The sequence below is a fragment of the Lathamus discolor genome, chromosome Z, assembly GCF_037157495.1.
Source record: "Lathamus discolor isolate bLatDis1 chromosome Z, bLatDis1.hap1, whole genome shotgun sequence".
Classification (NCBI taxonomy): domain Eukaryota; kingdom Metazoa; phylum Chordata; class Aves; order Psittaciformes; family Psittacidae; genus Lathamus; species Lathamus discolor.
The window spans coordinates 3,698,853-3,718,776 of NC_088909.1; the positions used below are offsets into that span (position 1 = coordinate 3,698,853).

At 53.3% G+C, this 19,924-nt stretch overlaps 1 protein-coding gene across 10 annotated transcripts in view; it reads left to right on the forward strand.

Moving 5' to 3' along the window:
- Window positions 1–15,939, forward strand: part of KIAA0513 (KIAA0513 ortholog) — a 30,593-nt gene extending 14,654 nt beyond the window's left edge. For 9 of the 10 annotated variants that reach the window (XM_065661912.1, XM_065661916.1, XM_065661917.1 and 6 more), the window contains 11 exons: window positions 4,707–5,191; window positions 5,934–6,033; window positions 6,435–6,508; window positions 6,620–6,690; window positions 7,506–7,713; window positions 8,117–8,157; window positions 8,728–8,806; window positions 9,127–9,204; window positions 13,195–13,275; window positions 13,555–13,649; window positions 13,759–15,939. In XM_065661912.1, the coding sequence (XP_065517984.1) occupies window positions 4,863–5,191; window positions 5,934–6,033; window positions 6,435–6,508; window positions 6,620–6,690; window positions 7,506–7,713; window positions 8,117–8,157; window positions 8,728–8,806; window positions 9,127–9,204; window positions 13,195–13,275; window positions 13,555–13,649; window positions 13,759–13,808 (1,206 nt within the window). In that variant the 5' untranslated portion in view covers window positions 4,707–4,862 and the 3' untranslated portion in view covers window positions 13,809–15,939. Of the gene's footprint in view, window positions 1–4,706; window positions 5,192–5,933; window positions 6,034–6,434; window positions 6,509–6,619; window positions 6,691–7,505; window positions 7,714–8,116; window positions 8,158–8,727; window positions 8,807–9,126; window positions 9,205–11,929; window positions 13,119–13,194; window positions 13,276–13,554; window positions 13,650–13,758 lie in introns of those variants that run through there. The other variant, XM_065661922.1, reaches the window with a different exon arrangement.
- The last annotated feature ends 3,985 nt before the right edge of the window (window positions 15,940–19,924 follow it).

Consider the following 19,924-nt stretch of genomic DNA (forward strand, 5'->3'; position numbering starts at 1 on the left):
AATCCTGCTCCACAGTGGGATTTCCATCACATCAAACTGGGATTGCATCCCACTTCCCAGCCGTGAATTGCTGAGGTCCTGCAGCAAACCCAGCCTCAGCACCCACCACACCTGTAATAAACCCCAAGGGGGAACCCCACAGGGTTTAGGGACTCAGGGAAAGCACCTCATCCTGGAATCCCCTTGCCTGATAGGATGTACCTCATGGCACAAGGACACACAACTCGCACAGTGACAGAGCTGATGTTGCAGGGACCAGGGCTGCTGCTGGGCTTGGGTGGGATGATGGGGTCTGTGATGTTGGTGGGAGGGACAGTTTTGGGTTTGCCATGTCACCTTGGCCAGGCCACTCATCTCACAGTCAAAGCTATTGCCCTGGGGAGACCATCACACCTCAGTGCACTGCTTGCACCAGTGCTGGCTGCTGCTCACGGGCACAGAGGTTTCCCCAAAGGCTGTGCTTGAAGATGGGCTGTGTCGTGTCCTTTATCATTGCTGTTCTCTGGTCTCGATCCCATGGGTACCACTTCAGCATCACTCAGTGATGCTTTGGGGGTGATTTTTTGCCCCTCTGTCATATCCTCAGGTTTTGCAAAGGGAGCAAGGAATTCAACTGCACACTGAGTGGTCCTGTTCCCTGGAGAGGATGCGGTGGGACCAAATGGGAGGATGATGGCAGAGATCCTCCTGGCATTCCTCTGAAACAGAGCAGAAAAAGGTCCTACCTCATCCCCAACTCCATTACTTTGTATCCCAGCTCCTCACCCCTTCCTCTGCTGGCACCAGGTTTAAACACCCCATGTTTTTTTAGTTAAAATCAGGCCTTTTCCAAAGTTTCAGGGTACCACAGGTTTCCTGCGGCATTTCCATGCATGGCTCCAGCCAACTCTTTCTTCATTGACAGTATTCCTGGGCTGGTGTCTCCAGTGGGAAGATGCAGATTTGTTGTACTCCAAATGTCTGCAGGGAATACAGATGTACTAGAAGATGCTTGCTTGTGAGAAAGCTTATAGTCAGCTTTGTGCTGCCTTGTCTGTCTGGTTTAGCTTCGTGGATGAAGTCAGACCAGGAACTGCAGGACCCAAATGATGCTGAAGCTTGTGATGATGCTGAAGCTTGTGATATTGTGGTAGGCTCTCAAGCAGCCAAAAAAGTCCATTTTTATTGCACAGCCCTTATTCACTCTCAAGCTTGACCCAGCAATGGCAAGCCAGGAGCAGGATGCTCTGGGCTGTGTCTGGCTGGTGCTGGGATGTGCTGACGGAACTGAGTGCTCAGAATGTAGGACCTGGGGCTCTTGGTTTGTATTTTGGCCATCCCTTTCCTGTATTTGTTCCATTGGAGCAACAACTGGGTTGTGGGGTGGGTACAGGGCTGAGATTGAGGCTTGGTTTGGTTTTGAAGCTCTTCTGGGCTCTGTGCTGAGAACCCAGCAACCTTGGAGCACTTGAATCTCCTTTTGTGGCCTTCCTTCGAGGGCAGGACTTCACTGTGAGCTGGTCAGCGAGTGGTTAAACCCTTTCTGGTCAGAAATGCACTTAGCAATGCTGCCTGCAGCCCTGGCCAGGTTTCTGCTTGGCTTGCGATGCTCCTTATACCCACTGCAAGTCCTGGGGTCTGGCTCAGCCTGTACCCCAAGTCCTCTCTCCCGTAGGGTCGTGGGATGTGTGTATATGAAGAAGGTCAATGTGTTTGGGCAGTGTTGTGTGTGAGCTCTTGCACGTTGCCATGTGCCCTTAGACCCTGAGCTGCTGCCTGCAGGGGACGGGGATGGGCAGAGCCCCATCAGCAGCGGTGCCATCTGCCTGCTGTGCACATCTGGCAGAGAGCTCAGGGATGCTTCTGTGCCCTCCTGGGTACAGGCATGGGCTCAAGCAGAGTAGGAGCCAGCATTGCCCTAGCACATCTGGTTCCTTTCTGGTGATGTCTGGATAAAAACTGCTCTGGAGGTGGCTGTCTTCCCCCTGAGCCACTGCTGGGCTGGCGCTGGGTTTCTGGGGCAGGACAGACCTGCCCAGAGCCAGAGATGATGCCAAGAGATGCGTCTTCCTTTACACTTGCTTTCTAGAGCTGGAATTCCCTAATCCTGGCTGTGTTTTGCTCCTAAGCAATGTGTTGCTTGGAGCAGATTCTGCAAAGCCCTTTGTTCAGGCATACAGAGGGCTTGGCACTCTTTGCAAAGTACCCGTGCAGAAACACTGTTGTCTCCCCAGGTGACCTAGTGGGAGCAAACCTGATTGGGATGGATACTCATAAGGATATAGGGATGCTCAGCTGGTAGATGAATTTCTACTATTTCTTTACAGGATGCACATGATAGGGGGAATCTGGGACTGTGCCTGCACAAAGTCTTTTGCACCAGACTTTGTTCAGTGCCACATCCATGCATGGTTGGTCAGGGGGATTCGTTGTCCCCACCAATTCCCTTCCATTCAGTGTTGAATGGAGAAAATCTGCTCAAAAAGCTCTGACAGCTCAGTTTGCAGATGTGCTGCCTCCTGCTTCCAGGTCTGCTCCTGATCGCAGTGCACAGGGGATGAGCAACTCAGGGAGGGAGGCACATGCTTCCACAAAGCACAGCTGTGTGAAAGCCCATCGCATGCATCCTGGCCTCTTAAAGTAGAGCCTGGGATGGTCAGAAATGAGCTTGTGGGGCTGCTCCCTCAGGGCAAAAGGGACCTTGCATCTGCCCTGGGAGTGGGAAGGGCTGGGGATGGATGGATGGATGGATGGATGGATGGATGGATGGATGGATGGATGGATGGATGTTGGATGGATGGATGGATGTCTGGGTGGATGGATGGATGGTGGATGGATGGATGGATTGATGGATGGATGTTGGATGGATGGATGGATGGATGGGTGGATGGATGGATGGATGGTGGGTGGATGGATGGATGGTGGATGGGTGGATGGATGGATGGTGGATGGATGGATGGGTGTCTGGGTGGATGGATGAATGGATGGATGGTGGATGGGTGGAGGGATGGTGGAGGATGGATGGATGGATGGTGGATGGATGGATGGGTGGATGGATGGGGGATGGATGGATGGATGGGTGAATGGGTGGATGGTAGGTGGATGGGTGGATGCATGACTGAATGGATGAAGGGATGGATGAATGAGAGATGGATGAGTGAATGGATGGAGAGATGGATGGATGGATGGATGGGTTAATGTGTGGATGGATGGATAGATGGATGAGAGATGGATGGATGTAGGGGTGGATGAGGGATGGGTGGATGGTGGATGGGTGAACAGAGTCACACTGCCCAGGGGGCTGAGCTGTGCTGCAGCTATCTGGCTCCCTGTGGGCACCAGGCCAGTCCCTCCTGTGCCGCAGCCTCTTGGCTGCTCCTCTCCTCCCAGTAGCTTCTGCTCCTGTTGCCTCATTGACTGCAGCAGCATCCTCGCAGCTCTCCCAGGATCCCGGTTTAGGTGCGTGCAGGGGGATGAGCAGGGTTCAGTGCGAGGGAGGGTGTAGAGCAGGGGGCTGACTGCTCAGTGTGGGTGCATGTGGGTGCTTTCCTCTCTGTCCTGTGGGTCCCAGCACCCTACTCACCACAAGGGGCCTTGGAAGCAGGAGGAGGAGGAGGGCACTGCTGTGAATGCTGCTCCTCCTGCCACGAATGGTTATTTTCCTAGCCTCCGAGCTTGGTGAAACACTTCAGATGTGTTCTATTTTGAACTCCTGTCTGATGGGCAGGACATTGGCCCTTTGGGCTGTGCTACTCTTTGAGCTGAAGGAAATCAGGGGTTATTTTTGCTCTGGGGGTGATTGCCTGTGTCCTGGGGTCAGTTCCCTCAAAGGCAGCAGGGTAGTGGCAGTGCTGTTGCGGCGCTGGCATGGAGATGTCACTGCTTTACAGTGCTTCTGTCCCTGCTCCTGTGCTGTGTTCCCTTGCCCTGCGCTGGCCCCATGCCCAGCTGCTGCAGCAGGGATGCTTGTACCAGGCTCACTCCTCAGAAAGCATCACTTCCACCTCCTGGGGCACAAACATGCTTGCTGTGGACATGAGTCACTGATGAAGAGGCAGCTTCAGGGCAGCCCCTTTTGCTGCACAGCAACTGATGCAGTACTGCCCGGAATGCTTTGCAGGACCTTTGCAATGTGGCTTGGATGCCAAAATTAACCTAATCGCAGCCCAAAGCCCTACATCTGCATCCCATGACAGTCTCTGTTGTGTTCAGCATCCCCTTTTCCACTCCCAGTTTGAGTCAGTGCGTGTTTAACACTGGGATGCTCCATCCAGGACCCATTTACAAATGGGGTCAGGCAGACCCAAGAGCAGAGGGGATGGAAGAGGGGAGGATGATGCTTTGGGGCTGCCGTGGAAAATCACCGGTGTGCTTGCCAGCTGCTGGCTCACGCTGGCCCAGTTCTGCTTGTCAGGCTGCGAGATGTCACATCCCAAATGTGGCATATGGAGCTTGGGCTCAAATTGTCTCTATTCTGGGCCAACGGATAAAAAACCCTCTTGAACAGTGCAGAAAGCACGCAAGCACTGCATGGGCTTGCTTATTCACATGGCTGATGGAGAGCAGCCAGCTCTGTCTGATCAGTGCATCCCTGTCCTGTCTCTCCATGCCGCTGATGGGCATCCTGGGGATATAGTAGGTGGTGGCCTGTGATCTCCTTGCCCAAGGTCCATGGTGGAGGTTCCCCTGGGCCCTGTCCTCACTCTTGTCCTCCCCTTGTCTTTCAGATGCCCTGCAGTAACCTGTCCCTGCACAGAAGGACCTGCCTGCCTTAGCCAGACTGTCCTCCCAAGCATCCCACTAGCAATGACCTCAACACCCCAGTGAGGACAACAGGACCAGGACCGAGTCCCCCCCAACACACCACATCCCTTGGGAGAGCCATGGAGGCCCCTCAGGATGTGCCTGTAGGGAATCTCATCGACTTCGACACTGAAACACCCGCCTGCATCCCTTCGGAGCCCTCAGCCCCCAATAGCAACGGGCACCAGGGGGACATGGGGGATGTGGCTGGGGAGGAGAGCGATGCCACCGAGTCTGCAGACAGTGAGAATGACATGGGTGACTCCCCCCAGCACTGGGGCAGGTACCACCGCTCCTCATCCAACGAGTCCTTCTCCTCCAGCCAGAGCACGGAATCAGCTCGGGATGAGGAGACGGCCGAGCGCCGGGAGTTCATGCGGCACTACGTGGAGAAGATCTTCACCGGGGGGTGAGTGAACGGGGCCTGAGCAGGCTGCTAGGGGACATCCCATGGGATGGCGTCTGGGTGCTCTCTCACTCTGGTTTGTGTCCTTCCCTGTGCCTGGATGATGCGGATTGTTGCTCCCGGTGTTGTCAGAGCTAAGGCGAGGATGCAGGCTCTGACCTGCATCCCTTTCTTAGGCACATCCCAGCTCATCTTTCACCCCCAGCTTCCCACCCCTCTCCTTTCTCCCTTTTCCTATGCTGGGGTTCTTCCCATGTCGTGGTCTCCAACTCCTCCTCCCCACTAATGATGCTCCTGCCAACACCAGCGGCTCACCACGTGCCCCTTGGCCCTGCAGCAGCCCCTGGCTCCCACCCCAGCCCTGCATCCCCCCAGCTCCCATCACTGTGGTCTCCATAACGCTGTGGCTCGGTGTGTCAAACAGGATTGAGCAAATGGAGTGTGATGAGCAGCAACAGGGGTTGTTTTTGCTCTGGGGCACAGTGCCTGTCTCTGGAGCTCAGTTTCTGCTCGGGCTGTGCTTAGCTCTTCCCTTCTCCCTCTGCCTTTGGTTTTCCTCCTGCCAGAGAGGAACAAAAGAGCAGCATAAGATGAGGGATGGCAAAATGGATGCTCTTCTTCCTCTGCTTCCTCCCTGCAGGACCAGGATGGAGGTGGAGGAGCTAAGCCGTTGGTGGCTGGATAGGGGATGCCAGCCACATCCTCACCTTTAATAGCATTTTTCTCTCTTTCTACCCCCTTTCAGAGAGGACCTGGACCAAGAAGAGAAGGCCAGGTTTGGTGAGCTCTGCAGCAGCGAGAATGGGAAGGGCAGGGAGTGGTTTGCAAGATACGTGAGTGCCCAGGTAAGGGGAAAGATTGGCAAAGGAGCAGTGACCCTGCACTGGGGCTTTGGGGCAGGAGGCTTGAGCCAGGGGTATTCAACAACACCCCAAAGCAATACTTATGGAGGGCAGGAGCTGGGGTAAAAGGAGGAACTTCAGTACAGGGAGATAGAGAAGTGAATGAATGCATCTTGAGGCAGTTAAATACATCTTTATCGCAGTGTGGGAACAGAAGTCACCTCTTCTATGTAAAATGAAATCCCATCAGCATTCAGAAATGTCCTGTTCCTTACAAAAACAATTCCAAGAGGCAAACCCCTGTCTCCAGGAGGGAGGCTCTGCCCATCTCCCTGCATGGGGGCCATGGTGGGGACTGAGGTTGTTGCTTTACCTGTGCTAAACCCTGGGCTTTGTGCCTGCAGCGCTGCAACTCCAAGTGCGTCTCGGAGCAGACCTTCTATCGCCTGATGCAGTCCTTTGCCCTCGTGCTGTTTGAGTAAGTCAGGGGTGGGATGGGGCTTCTTCGGACCACCAAAAGCCTATAGGCAGCACCCATGGGTTGCCACCGATGGGTGTCTTTCTTTACCAAATCCTCACTCTGTGATAGGTGTCACCAGATGGATGACTTCAGCCCTGCCAAGAACCTCATGACCATGTGTTTCACCTACTACTATGTGGGTAAGAGGCACCTACACCTTTGGGCTCTGCTTGTGTTGGTGGTGAAGTGTGCCTTGTGCATGGGAAGGCTGATGGAGGGTACTCAGGCTTGGCTGATACTGAGCTGAAAAGATCCTCCATGGCCAAGAAGCAATGCAAACCTTCCAGAGACCCTCACTGATGCTCATGCTGATGCTGGTTTGTCATTGCTTCTATCCAGGGATGTTCATGGCTAGGGATGTTAAGGAGAACAAGAAGGGATTCTATAGGTACGTAGCGAATATGCTGGAGAGGGACTCTTCACTAGGGACTGTAGTGATAGGACAAAGAGTAATGGGTTAAAACTTAAACAGGGGGGCGGTTTAGATTGGTTATAAGGTGGAAGTTCTTTACTGTGAGGGTGGTGAAGCACTGGAATGGGTTGCCCAGGGAGGTTGTGAGTGCTCCATCCCTGGCAGTGTTCAAGGCGAGGCTGGACAGAGCCTTGGGAGACACGGTCTAGTGCAAGGTGTCCCTGCCCATGGCGGGGGGTTGGAACTGGATGATCTTAAGGTCCTTTCCAACCCAAACCATTCTATTGTTCTACGATTCTACGTCTGGCAATCCCCAGATGTTCCCTGACCCTGGGGCTCTGTTGTGAATGTCCCAACCCACAACCACCTTGGTTTATTGCTTGGTGTGTGGTGGTCACTCCTGAATTCCTATCCAAAATTAGGGGGAGGGTAAAGACCTATGGTAACTGGGACGGGTCCAGCCTGTGCTGGGAGCAGGCCCTGCAGGACCTAACAGCACCCAGGACCATGCGTGCAGCTGAGCTCCTGATGTGTTGCCCACAGGCAAGACCCACACACTGCCCTTGGAGGCCAAGGAGAAGCCCATGGGCAGCATCGACTCGTACCTGAAGTCAGCAAATAGCTGGCTGGCAGAGAAGAAGGACGTTGCCGAGCGGCTGCTGAAAACCACATCAGCCAAGACAGAGAATGTCAAGGGCTTCTTCGGGGGCCTGGAGACCAAACTGAAGGGTCCTACGAGCAAAAAGAGCGAGTGAGTACCTCTGTGTTGGGTGGGATGAGGCAGGCACCAAGGCAGAAACCTCCTGGGTGCAGGGTCACCGTGAGCCAGGAGTTACCATGGGTGGTCCCATGCTTCGTACTTTGGTCATTGGGTATCTCATAGTGTGGGATTCCTATGTCCCTTGGGCATGGAAATGTATGGTTCTAGGAGATGGTGCTGTTGCTTTGTGATCTTCTGCATTATCTCTGTACTGGGTTTGACTGGGATGGACATCACAGTCCCTTAGCCACCTTTCTAGCCTTGGGGACCATGGCATGGAAATGGGGGGGGGTTCAGTGAGGGTGATCCCCTTGCTGGGGTGGGCAGGGCTTTGCCATATGTGCTGTTGTGGGGACAGGCTTTTTGGGAGCTGACACTGATTTCTGTGCCACAGCGAAGGGGAGGACAAACCAAAGGAGAAGCTGAAGAAGACGGGTGAGTGAAGCCAATGCTGGCAGTAATGGCAACCCCAGTGCAGGAACAAGGGTCGGAGGCAGTATGAGATAACCATGACCAGCATTGCTGGAGCTGTGGGGCCAGGAGAAGAGCAGGAAGATGCTATCTTCTCTGAGCCCTTAGAGAATTGCTCTAAAGGAGCCTTCACAGCTCCTTGCTTTGGAGCAATCACAGCTCTTATTCCACAGGACACCTTGTGGCATCTTGTCCTCAGTGACACAGCTTGCAGAGGTTTGGGCATCCACTGCCCCTGAGCTTTCACGTTGCACCAGTTTCCCCTCAGTAGCTGTGTGTGCTACCCACCAGTGACCCAGTCCCTCAAGTATCCTTCTGGGACATCCATGCTTTGGTCAGAGCTTATACCTGCCCACAAAGGGCAGCCAAAGCTCTTGTTCTTGTTGCTGTGGATGTGCTGGGGATGGGCATTAGATTTGCAGACCTTGCCATCACGGCTGCTTGGACACTGAGCTGGAAGAGGGTCACATAGTCTGTCCATGGGTGGGAAGGTGGGAATCGTCCAGACCTCGGTATATAACTGTGTCCCCACAGTTTCCGTGCAGAGCCCAGAGGAGGAGAAGAAAGGAGAGAAGATCTACCTGTACATGCACCTCAAGCAGCAGCCCATCTGGTAAAGCCTGCCCGGGGCGAGCTGGTTCCTGACCAGTGTTGGTCTCCCTGTATGTTTATGAGTGCTTTTAAGCTGCTGCTGCCCCTAAAAGAGGACGTTGGTGGCTTTTTCACACCTCTTGTGCCAGCGAGAGTGGGTTTGCAGCCACCCAAGGAGTGGGTCCAGAAATGAACCAAATCCACCAGACTTGCTTTAAACCCCCTTGAATCACCTCCTGGCTCTTGGGAAATGGGAGAGATTGGCCCTGGGCAGACCCAGAGACATAGAAGAGATGGGAGCTGTGGGGTGGCCGTTCCCAACATCTCCCTCCATCCCTGCAGGCACAACCTGCGGTTTTGGAATGCTGCCTTCTTCGACGCTGTGCACTGCGAGCGCAGGAAGCGGTCCCCCACCACCAGGTAGGATGTGTTCCCATCAGAAGAGGAGATGCTGTGTCCCCTCCAGCCTCACAGCATTCGCAATGGTCCTAAGCATCACCAACCATGGGGAAACACTCTCCTTTCTGCCCCTGATGGCAAATCCGTGGGACTACTGGGCTGTGGGGAGCATCCTCTTAGGGATTTAGGTGCATGAAGGTTTTCTTGCTTGTTTTGCATCAGTTTTGCAAGAACAAAGCCCTAGAGGTGTTCCCAGAAAACCCAGCTTGGTTCAGGATGTTGATGATTAGTTTGCAAGCAGATACAGGGAAAGATGCTTAGTGCAGTGATAGGGAGGGGATGCTCTGGGTACCAGCTCTCCCCACGGGGACTGTGGACATGCTGTGCCAGCATAGCGTGTGGACCAACACCAGGCAACCAGCAAGGATGGGAGCTGGAGACGTCAGCATCACCCCTGAGAGCTGTAGGATGGAAAGAAACCCTGCAAAGGGAAGGGGCTGCTTGTTTGTGAAGGTGGCTGTGTGCTGGGAGCATCTGGGTGCCCGGGCATGGAGATCCGACAGGGTGCAAGGGTAGGTGAGATGCTCGCCAGGCTCACGTCCATCTCTTGCTCCATTATGGAGCTGCCACGAGGGCTTGAGCAATTCACTCCTCTCTCGACTGCAGTTTCCCCCTTGCTGTGTGTCTGTGCAGTGCTTTGAGGCTTTGAGCTCTCAGGGTGAGAGCACTTGAACAGCCCCTTTTCTGAGCAGACAGCCCTCCCGCATCCCCCCCCACAACCTGAGCTAAGCCGCAGCAGCCCTGGCTCACACCATGGGATGCTCTGCTAAGCTGAGCGTGCCGATCAATCTCTGTTTTCTCCTTTATTGCCTTTCCTTTTATCCCAAGCAAGCCACCAAGAGAACCTATTGAACAGTTAATGTAACCATAACTGCATTTGCTTTGATTAAGCCCCAAATTAGCAGCAGCAAGTGTCTCACAAGGACATACGCCACCGGCAGCTGCTCTCTGCTCCGAGTGCCTTTCTCAATTAAACTGATGGCTGAGTCTGCTTCTGCTGCAGAAACAAGCCCACCTAACTAATGAGCTTTGAGAGCTGCACCTTTGGAGTGCTCTGAGTATCTCAGTGGGGGTCGGAAGGTGGTGGTGGTTCCCCCTCAGTGCTCTGGAGAGCATAATGGATGCCACTGGGTGAATGGATGCTGCTTGCTGGACTGAGGATAAAAAGCCCTGGCAGGAGAAGCTGGTTGGTGAGGGCTGGTGTCACATGGAATGGGTTTGGAACACCAGGGATGCTTGGCCACAGAAGGTGTCTGGATGGCCCGTGGTGACAGGGCTGTGACCATTTCTATGGGGTGGTCAGGGCATCTCTGTAGTGTTTGGGCTGTATCCTCTGGGGCTGCAGTAAAGCAGGGGAGGTTTTTGCTCCTGTCGGTGGGGTGGGCAGGGGATGGGAACCAGAACTAAACCTCTTTTTCTCTCTCTTTCCTCTCTCTGCCTCTAACAACCTTCTTTCCATCTCTTCTTCCCTCCTTTCCCCTCCATCCCTCTATCTTGCATGATCTTTCACGCACCACTCTTGTCGGCCCTGTTTCTGCTGCCGCTCCAGAGGGAACACTGGGGAGGAAGAGGAGAAGAGGTGTGTCTGTCCCTCTACTTCAGTGCGTTAGTGTCCAGAGGCCGATGCTCACTTCAGGTCCAAACCCTGCCATGGGGAGGCGGGTAACATGTTTCGGGGGGGCTCTGAAAGGCCCTTTCTCCATTGAGGAGGAAGGGCCACCAGAGATCTGACTCTGTGTCCATCACCCACTCAAAAGGGCCAGAAAGGCCTCTTTAATGTGGCTTTTTATAAGGAAACTTGTCCAGTTTCAAGCTGTAACATTTTGCTGTGGGAATCAGATGCCCACTGATGGGGTAGCCAAGGGTTTACGCTGGGAACAGCTCCCCAGGCAGGTTTTGGACATGAACTGAGTCTCTTCGTGGAGAAAGCATCCCCCTCTCCTGTCTTTGCTGCCTGCTCCTGGCTTCTGCTGCCACATAGAGGTGCTGAGGGTCCTTTGCCAGCTGAAAACGCTCAAATGCAGCCGCATCCATTGGTGTTCTGAGTTGGGATCGGGACAGGGGGAGAGCCACGGCTCTTGTGCTGGAGCATGGGGTCGTCAATCTCTGAGCAAATCACTGCAAGTGAGGGCATTAGCAGGAGGATGAGGGTTCTTTGAAGCTTGGCAGTAAATCTCCCACGTGGCTAAGGCATGCACCAGCAAATGGATAACTGGAACACTGCTCAGACAGAGCATTGCTCAGGTCGGCTGTGTGGGGTGAAATGCTGTTGCTGAAAGACTGGTGATGCCAAGTGGATGAAGCCGCATCTTACAGGCACAGTTCTCACCATTGTCTGTCCATGGCAAGACATTCTTGGGTACGCCAAAATACAGGCAAGGTGTTATCACACTGTGGGGTTACACACCCCTGCGCCTGCCCCATTGTGCTAGTATGAAGATCAAAGGGCCTGAGTAGAGCCACATGCGAGCTTCCCCCCTTCCCAGGCATGTTACTCCCGAATAACAAGCCAGATTTTTCTTTGATAATGTTTTTTTCCTCTCTCCTTCCTCCCTCAAAAACATAAAAAGGCAGGAAAAAAATTGTTACAAACATGCTGCTTCTGTAAGTGGGCCAGTGAGGTCTGTGAAGTTCCGCTTCCAGATTTCAAAGCCCCCTTAATTTGATTCTTCTCCTTTCTTTGCAGCCTCCAGATTTGGATGTGGTTTTCATTTGCTATTGTGAGCTTTATCTGGAAGAAATTACACCTCTTTTTTCTTCCTTAAATACTTCTAAATATACCATACAAGTTTCCAGAGCCCTGTGAATAGCAGCAGCTCTCTCCCTGAGGCTCGGCTCAGCACCTTCCGCATGGGCTGTGCTGGCTGGGGTGAGGACAGGCTCACCTCCATGCGGTCAGCCTGGATGGGCACTCATCCTTCTCCACTTTCAGCAACACAAACACGCTCTGGGGCTGAGCTCACCCCCTGAATGCACTGTGAGACACCCTTCATCCCAGCTGCTGTTTTCACCCAGTACAGCTCCTCCCATCCCGCTTGGTGTGCTGGCGAGCTAGTGCGAGCTATAAGCGTGTGATGCGCTCCTGGTGTTCTCCTCTTCCTTCTCCTCCATAGAGCTATTTTTCTTCTACCTATCCCTGTTTTTCCTTGCTTTTCCTCCTCTTATCCTTGCCTGTAACCTCTCGGGATGGGGCTGGCTTCACCTGGTGTGCATGCACTGAGCCCCTGCTGCCACCACCTGAGCACACCACCACAGTGACATTCCATGACATGGGCTTTATTCCCAAAGCCCCCACAAGTGGGACACCTGGATGGGGACTCGTGCCACCACCTAGAGTTGGTTGCCAACATCTAAAGCACATAAACCCCTTTCCTTGAAGGCAATGCTGCAGTTGCATTTGCTTGGGAGGCGGAGTAGAGCCAGGGCATCTTCAGTGTGATGTTGGCACTTTGGCCCTTGAGTGGGGCCATAGGAAAGAGGATGGGAGCTCCTCATGCTGTCGGAGGGGCAGGTATGTTTGGGGAATGGCTTGCTCGGGGTTTGGGGAGTTGGAGCCCCACTGCAGATGGGGGAGAGGTGCCTGGTACCCTTGTGGTACCCCTCCTGGGCTGTGGAGGCTTCAGCATGAGCTGCAGACCCACTGCTTCCCCACTCATCCCCCGTGCCAAAGCGATGGCACTGAAGATGAGAGATGCAAGCTCTGTGCCAAGAGGCCAATGCTTTTCCTAGCTCTTAACCTTCAGGAGCAAGCCAAGCTTGAAGATGACTTTCTCCTGCGACATCTCTTTCTTTGCCCCAGAGCGAGAGACCTGCGGATGGATGCAGTTGTGGGAGCTCATCCTGCACCCCACATGCCAAGGAGTCTTGGTGCTCTCTGTGTCCTGGGGAGGGGGGGATGCAGGCAGGGGGTTCTGGGGCGATGGTGGTGCCAGACGGGTTTGTGCCTTGCAGGGAGAAGTGGTGCCACATGACGCAGGAGGAGCGTGATGACAGCCTCCGCTTTAACGAGAACATCACCTTCGGGCAGCTGGGGTGAGCAGGGCACGGGCTGTTGATGGGGGACACATCACAGATGTTCCATCATTGGGAACATCCGTTATGGTGCAGAGGATGCTTGGTGCTTCTGTTTGGGACATGCTCCTATCTCTTAAATTGAAATCTGGACACTACAGTGTCTCTTAGCATGCCTTCCCGTAGCTGAGCATCATCCCAGTGCCTCGTACAAGGGGATGAAGGGACAAAGAGAAAGGTGGGGGGAAAAGAAGGCAGCCTGGCCCTTCCCTCACCAAGAGCATCTCTGTCCTTCCTCAGCACCTTCATCCACAACATGCTGGCGTTCGGCCTGAACAAGAAGCTCTGCAGTGACTTCCTGAAGAAGCAGGCGACCATCGGCAACTTGGATGAAGGTAGGGGAGGATGCGCACCCCTTCCATGGGATTCCAGAGGGATGGAGCTCTCCTACCTGGGTGGGATGCTTCAGCACCCTCCCAGCACCGTTTTCTCTCTCCTCCACAGAGCAATTCAAGCTGCTCAGTGACCACATTGAGCAGATGGCTACCGAATAGCTGCCTGGCCATCGCGCTGCGGTTGGAGCAGGCAAGATGGGGAAAGAAACCCACCTTTGGGGATATACCTGAAACTGAAGCTGTGCTGCTTTGAGAAACCACACACACAAGCTGCGATAAAACCTGCATGATCATCCACCAACCCTTAGCGCTGCACCAAGGCAGCACGTAGAAATAGGAGCTAGACAGTCCCCTTGCCCCTCGCCAGACCCCCTCGCATCTGTTTTCGGAGTAGACAGCCCCAAAAGTGTATTTTGTGAGTAAAAAAGCAAAACCAAACCCAAACAAACGCAAAGAGAGAGTGACTGCTGCAGGCTCCAGGTGTGTTTGCGAGAGCTGGATTGAGGGTCTCCAGCCCCACCATGGAATGCTGCCTGTGGTCTGGGGTGTTCCATGGCAACCAAACGTGTTCACTGCTCGGTGCCTTCCCAAGGCTGCTGTGGATGGTGGTAAATCCAAAGGAATCCAAGGCTGTGACCTTTCTGTTGCCTTTCCCCACTGGCATCTGCATGGAGGCTGCAGCTGGACCAGGGTTATGGGAGGTGATGGCAGGGACCACATCCAGCCCCTGGGGCCATATGCAGCCACCGAGGGAGGCCAGTTCCTCTGGGAGAGCAGCTTCTGGTTTGACTGATCTCCCTCCATAGTGAGGCACCGGGTGCTCTCAGCACATGGGCTCGTCCTGGCAATGCGGGATCTGGCTGCTGGGGATGGCAATGGGATGCAGCAGGCATCTGGGTCAGGGCTGTGTACCCAGGATGTCACCACTGCCTGGGGACATGGACGGTGGGGAGGCTTGCTGGGAACAGAGATGGGGCTGGCAAAGTGCTATTGCCTTCCTCTGTATACAGCTCCTTGGGAGCTGGGGAGAAATCCTTCCCCTGGGACATCTTCCCTGCACCGCATGTGTGGTTTTGTACCTGTGGGCAGAGAGAAAATGCAGTTTGCTCCGTATCATTAGCCTGGATCAGCAGGAGAAAAACCGTGGCCTTGGGCAGGATTGTTGGGAGAGGAGCACACATGGAAGCTGCTTGGGAGGAGGCAGCGAAACAGCACCAAGGCTGATACCCCCTGTACCCGCTCCTGCTGCATCCTCAGCATCAGGGCTGCTGTGGGCTTGTGGTGTTTCCCAAAGCCTCCTGGCTTCCCAAAGCAGCCGTGCCATGAGATTAATCACCCTCTTCCCCCAGGCTGCATCTCGCTGCCCTCTCCTTCGCCATCCCCTTCGCTCCATCGATCAAACCTGAAATAGCTCTGTCTTAAAAGCACATCTCCTATTCTGCTCCAGTGATGGCAGCTCCCTGGTATGCAGCGTATCTGCTTTTTCCTTGGCACAGGGTTTGCAGGGAGGCTGGGGATATGGGGACATCGCTGCTCCCCTCCACAGGGCACATCCCTGTTCAGATGGGACCTGGTCAGCTCAGCCTATGGGGTCAGTAAACCCCAGTTCCAAGCAGCCAAGGGCCCATCACGCAGTCTCACCCCCAAAACACTGTCCTGAAACTGAAGTCCAGGTTCCAACCAATCCTCAGTCTATTTTTCCCCATGCTGTTGGCTGTATCCCATCAGATAAATAGCAGAACAGGGCTTTTTCCCTGTTTCTGGTGTCATTTTCTACCATGAGAATGATGGTTTTGCCTGAGCTGGGCTTCCCTTGCTGCTGGGGCTGGGGCTCTGCTCCACGCTGGGTCTCGTATGAAGGATTGGATTCAGCACTGGTTTTCCCTTGACCATTCCCCAGTGTGGGCAGTGTTACCAGAGAGTGTTTCTTTCTGGGGTAAGGGACTGTCAGAGAGGCCTAACATGCACCTATTTGATGGAGAAGATGTGCTGGACCACGGATATCAGGGAGCTCAGCACCAGGACCTGCATCCTGGAGCATCCCATCCCTATTGCATCCCCGTGTTTATCTCCACTCAGGTCTTTCCCAAATCCTGCTTTGTTTCTTTATTATCGTCCTTTTTTTCCCCAAAATGAAAAGAAGCTCAGCGGTGAAGTGTATATTATTTGCACGTGTATTTTTCTACCAAAAAGAATTAAAATGAAATAAAAAACATCCATAAGCCCTTCCCAGCTGTGTGAAGGATGGGTTGAGAGAGTGAAAGGATGGAATAAATTGTCTTAAAAGTGACTTTCTCACTCAGCTCTTGTGTGTTTTAATCAGATGGATCTTACCCATGCTGCCTGCTCAGCCTGCTTGGTCCCTGGTGCCTGCCCCAGCTCAGCCCTCACTGGCTTCTCCCTTTTGATGACCTAGTATTTAATAGAGGAGGATTGATGCACCTCTAAAAGAAACCTTCATGTTTGCCCCGGGGCCAGCAAGGCACATGAAGGAGCTTTAGGGTTTGTTTCCTTTTCCCCTGTGCTCTCAATCCCTGCCACTCGCTGCTGATGTGACGATGGAGCTGGGATCCTGCTCTCGCCTCAGGACATTCGATTTCAGTGTATTTAAAAATCAATTACTCACTGTTATCTTATTAAAAAAGAAGATGTTCCCTTAGATTAATGGGCTGGGAGCTTCATCCTCCACACAGGCTTTGGAGACCACGTTTGTTCTTGTCTCCCTACGGTCAAGCTGAGCCTGATCTCTGTCATGCCGGTGTCTCTCTCAATAGCCCAAGAACAAGGTTTCATAGCCACCTTTCTCTTAGGAAAGAGCTTGCCCTGCTCTTTCTGGTTTAACTCCTCGAAGCACTCCATGGATTCACCATTGCAGGAGGGAAACCCATCATCCCTGAAGCTTGTGCTTGGATGTTTTACCTGGGGTTTTCCAGCTATGGAAAACCAGAAGCCACCTGCCCTGGGAGCGCTTTTGTTCCCTCCATCCCATGAATTGGTTATCACCTTGCTATGCCTGATAAGTTTGTGTGTATAAGAAAGGGGTATCTTATTCCTTAGGTATTTGCTCAGCACCGGGTGCCCTTTGCAGTGGGTGCAACCCTGGCATCTCTCAGACACTGGTTCTGCTGGCTGGGTGCAGCCTCTATGTGCAGAAGGGTATAGAGAGGCCATAGAGGCAGCACATATAGCAAGAGGGAGTGAGATCCTTGGCTTCTTAACCCTGAGCTGGGATATCTCCCAGCCTCCTCGAAGCGACAGTGAGCAGAGCCCTTATTCTGCTTGTTTGGTGGTGGTCATTGAGCCTGTTTAGCCTTCAGTGCATGAGAAATGAGGTGCATTAACAGCAGCGAGGGGTGGCACCAACCCAGGAGGGTCTTTGGGCTGAAACCAACCTCATTTTGAACCCCCCAGGATGGGTCAGACTAGACGTGACTTGGGTAATCACAGGAGGAGACGTGGCAGAGGTAAGAGAGAGGTGGAAGGTGCTGCACATCATGGGCACAGCCTGTTCCCCCCGTTCCTCCCTCCCTACGAGGTATTAATTACACCCTCCCTGCAGCAGCTTTAGGAAAGCTGATACAGATCTCTGCTGATGCCACCCATCCATTAAACACAAGGGCTAGTTGTGGCTGCTCCAGCTCTGATCCTTCGAGCCTGAGCACAGCAAATGGCTCTCAGCCCCCTTCTCCTTCCCTTGAGGGATAAAAAGGACATTTGCTTGCTGGGCTCTGGGGGGTTTTATTGCATCTCTATTAAAGCTGTTAAAAATCTTTCCATTGTAGTAGTGTCTGGGAGTGATAAGTATTCATAACAGAGGGGATTCAAGATGGGTTTGGTTGTAAAAACACCTCTAAGCTGGCTGGATTTATGGCTGTTAAATCATCCCTTCTCTCATCTGTCACAGCCTTTTCAGATGTTCATCACTGAACAACAGCGAAGTTGGGGCCATAATTCGTACTGCAGTGTGTGGAGCAAGAGGGAGGGGAGTTCTCTCCATCAGTAACAAGCTCGTGATTTATGGAGACCCTCTCTTGTTCTTTCTGGTCTATTTTCCTCCAGCAAGAGAAGCTTTGACTCTCGCTATCTGCTCTCTGGCTGCTGCCAGCTTGCCCAGCCAGCTGGAGCCAGGCAGGGCCTGGTGGATTTAGAGCCACGCCGGAAAGTTCAGGGAATTGGGGGCTGGCCCTTGCCTTGCCTGCAGTGGGCTCTGCAATGCGGGACTGAACCTCTCACAGTGCTCACGGTCTGCTCTGGGATTGCATCTCCCCGTCCTCCCCTTGTTTTGGGGTGAAACATGGGGAAATCCCACTGCGGCAGCCTGTGAACAGTCTGGGTTTAGGCAGTGGTGGGTCAGGACGTAGCAAGGTCACTTCCTAGTATATAGAATCATAGAATCAACCAGGTTGGAAAGGACCTTATCGATCATCAAGTCCAGCCGCTACCCCAGCACTTCCAACACCACCACCAAACCCTGCAGCAGCAGCAGTGTAGAACTTGATCAGTGCTTTCACTACCAGACCTGTCCATTCCATACCTTCCCTTTCCATCACCACAGTGCTTATGAAAGCAGAGCATGGGCAATCTTCTGGGGATAAACCCTCCAGCGTTATCCATGTGCTGGCAATTCTCACTCTGCCACAGCGTCCAGAACGCAACCGAAAGCTAAAGCAGAGCTGCCAATGCCGGGTACCACTGCAGCAAGGCCAGCATCCTGCATGGATGCTGCTGGCTACTGCAACACCAGCCTGATACCCGCAAAACGGGACCCCAAAACATCTGGCAGAGGCTGGTTTGCCCCCCCGTTTCTGCCAGGTGTGCTGGTAATCGGTTTCGTAGCCCCATCAAGTGTCTGCCAAGTGAACTGCATTGCTGGCTCGCAGCTTTCTGGCCCCCAGGTCAGGCAGCGCTTGGCCCGGTATCACACACAATATGACTCTGTTGATGCCTTCAAAGCCAGGATGTGCTCGGGAAAAGCTCCCAGCAGATGTAGCCCCATCTGCTTTCCCACTGGAAAAACCATTGGTGTGAAGGCGGTTGCGGTGCAGAGCAGGAGTTGATTTGCTTGCCAGGGGACCCCCAGCCGTCAACCCCATTGTCCCTCCGTCCCCATAGGCAGTGATGGACAAACAGTGAGGATGAATGTGATAAAAGCTGCTTAAGGGTGTGATATTGGAAGGGAAACACTGCCCAAGGTGAGGGAGATGGGGTCTGGGTCTGGGTTTTGCAGGTTACTCATGGATGTGCTGCGTTTGGCTGGCTGCAGCATTCCCATCCTTAGACCCTCTGATGTCTAATATGGGGTGGTTCAGCATTACCTCAGGGCTTTGGGGCTCTCCTCACTAAATGCTGCTGAATTTCCTAGGGATTATAGGAAAGAGACCTGTTGAAATCCACTTTTGCCTCCCTCCAGACACAGAGCATCTCCAGGAGATGCTTCATTTTGCCCTATGGTAAGTGTCTAAGAAAACACAGGGGCCTCACCAGAGCCTTCCCATTGGGATGGGGGTATGCTTAGCTTTTAAGTCTCTAAGCTTAGAGAGATAGATTCCATCATTAAAGCGTTTGATTTTATCCTTCTCTGAATGATTTACAATTGAAATTGGAAGATTCCCATGGAGAAACACGGCTTTGATTAGTTTTATTTATTTCTTTTTCCCTTGCAGGAGTCTGAATGTCCCAAATCTATTTTATGGCAGCACAGGGATGCTGCTGGGAAGAGATGTGCTACAGCTCCTCTTTCAGAAGGGCTCGAAGGCAAGGCTGAGTCATTGTGTGCATAGACAGAGCTGCAGATAAGGCCCTGGACAGTAACCAAACACATCCGTCCTTTGCAGCCACAGCCAGATGTGAACCACATCTTCTCGCTCTGCACTGTCAACCCAAGGCACTGAGTTTGGGCAAGGTCACTGCAGCTCCTTGGCTGGACCAGGAGGCATATGGTGCTGTCTTGGCTGTATTGTTTTTACCCAAGCACTGCTTTTTCACTGCTGACTTCCCAAAGTACATTGGGCTCAGCTGTGGGCAGTTTTTGCCATGGGCTAAAGGCTGGATAAGCTGGTCCTTCCCTGCCAGCATGAAGGTGGATGGGGCAGATCCTTCTGGAGCCAGTTAAGCACGATACTCAAGGATGCTTTCTTAGTGGAGCCCTGATCCTGGAAAACTCTGAGGGCCTAAAGCCCTATGTGTGTATTTGTTGGGGATGCAAGTGGAGATTGAAGGGTGATGTTCCTCCTGCAAACAGGGTGGAGGGACATGTGTTTTCCCTGCAGCACGCT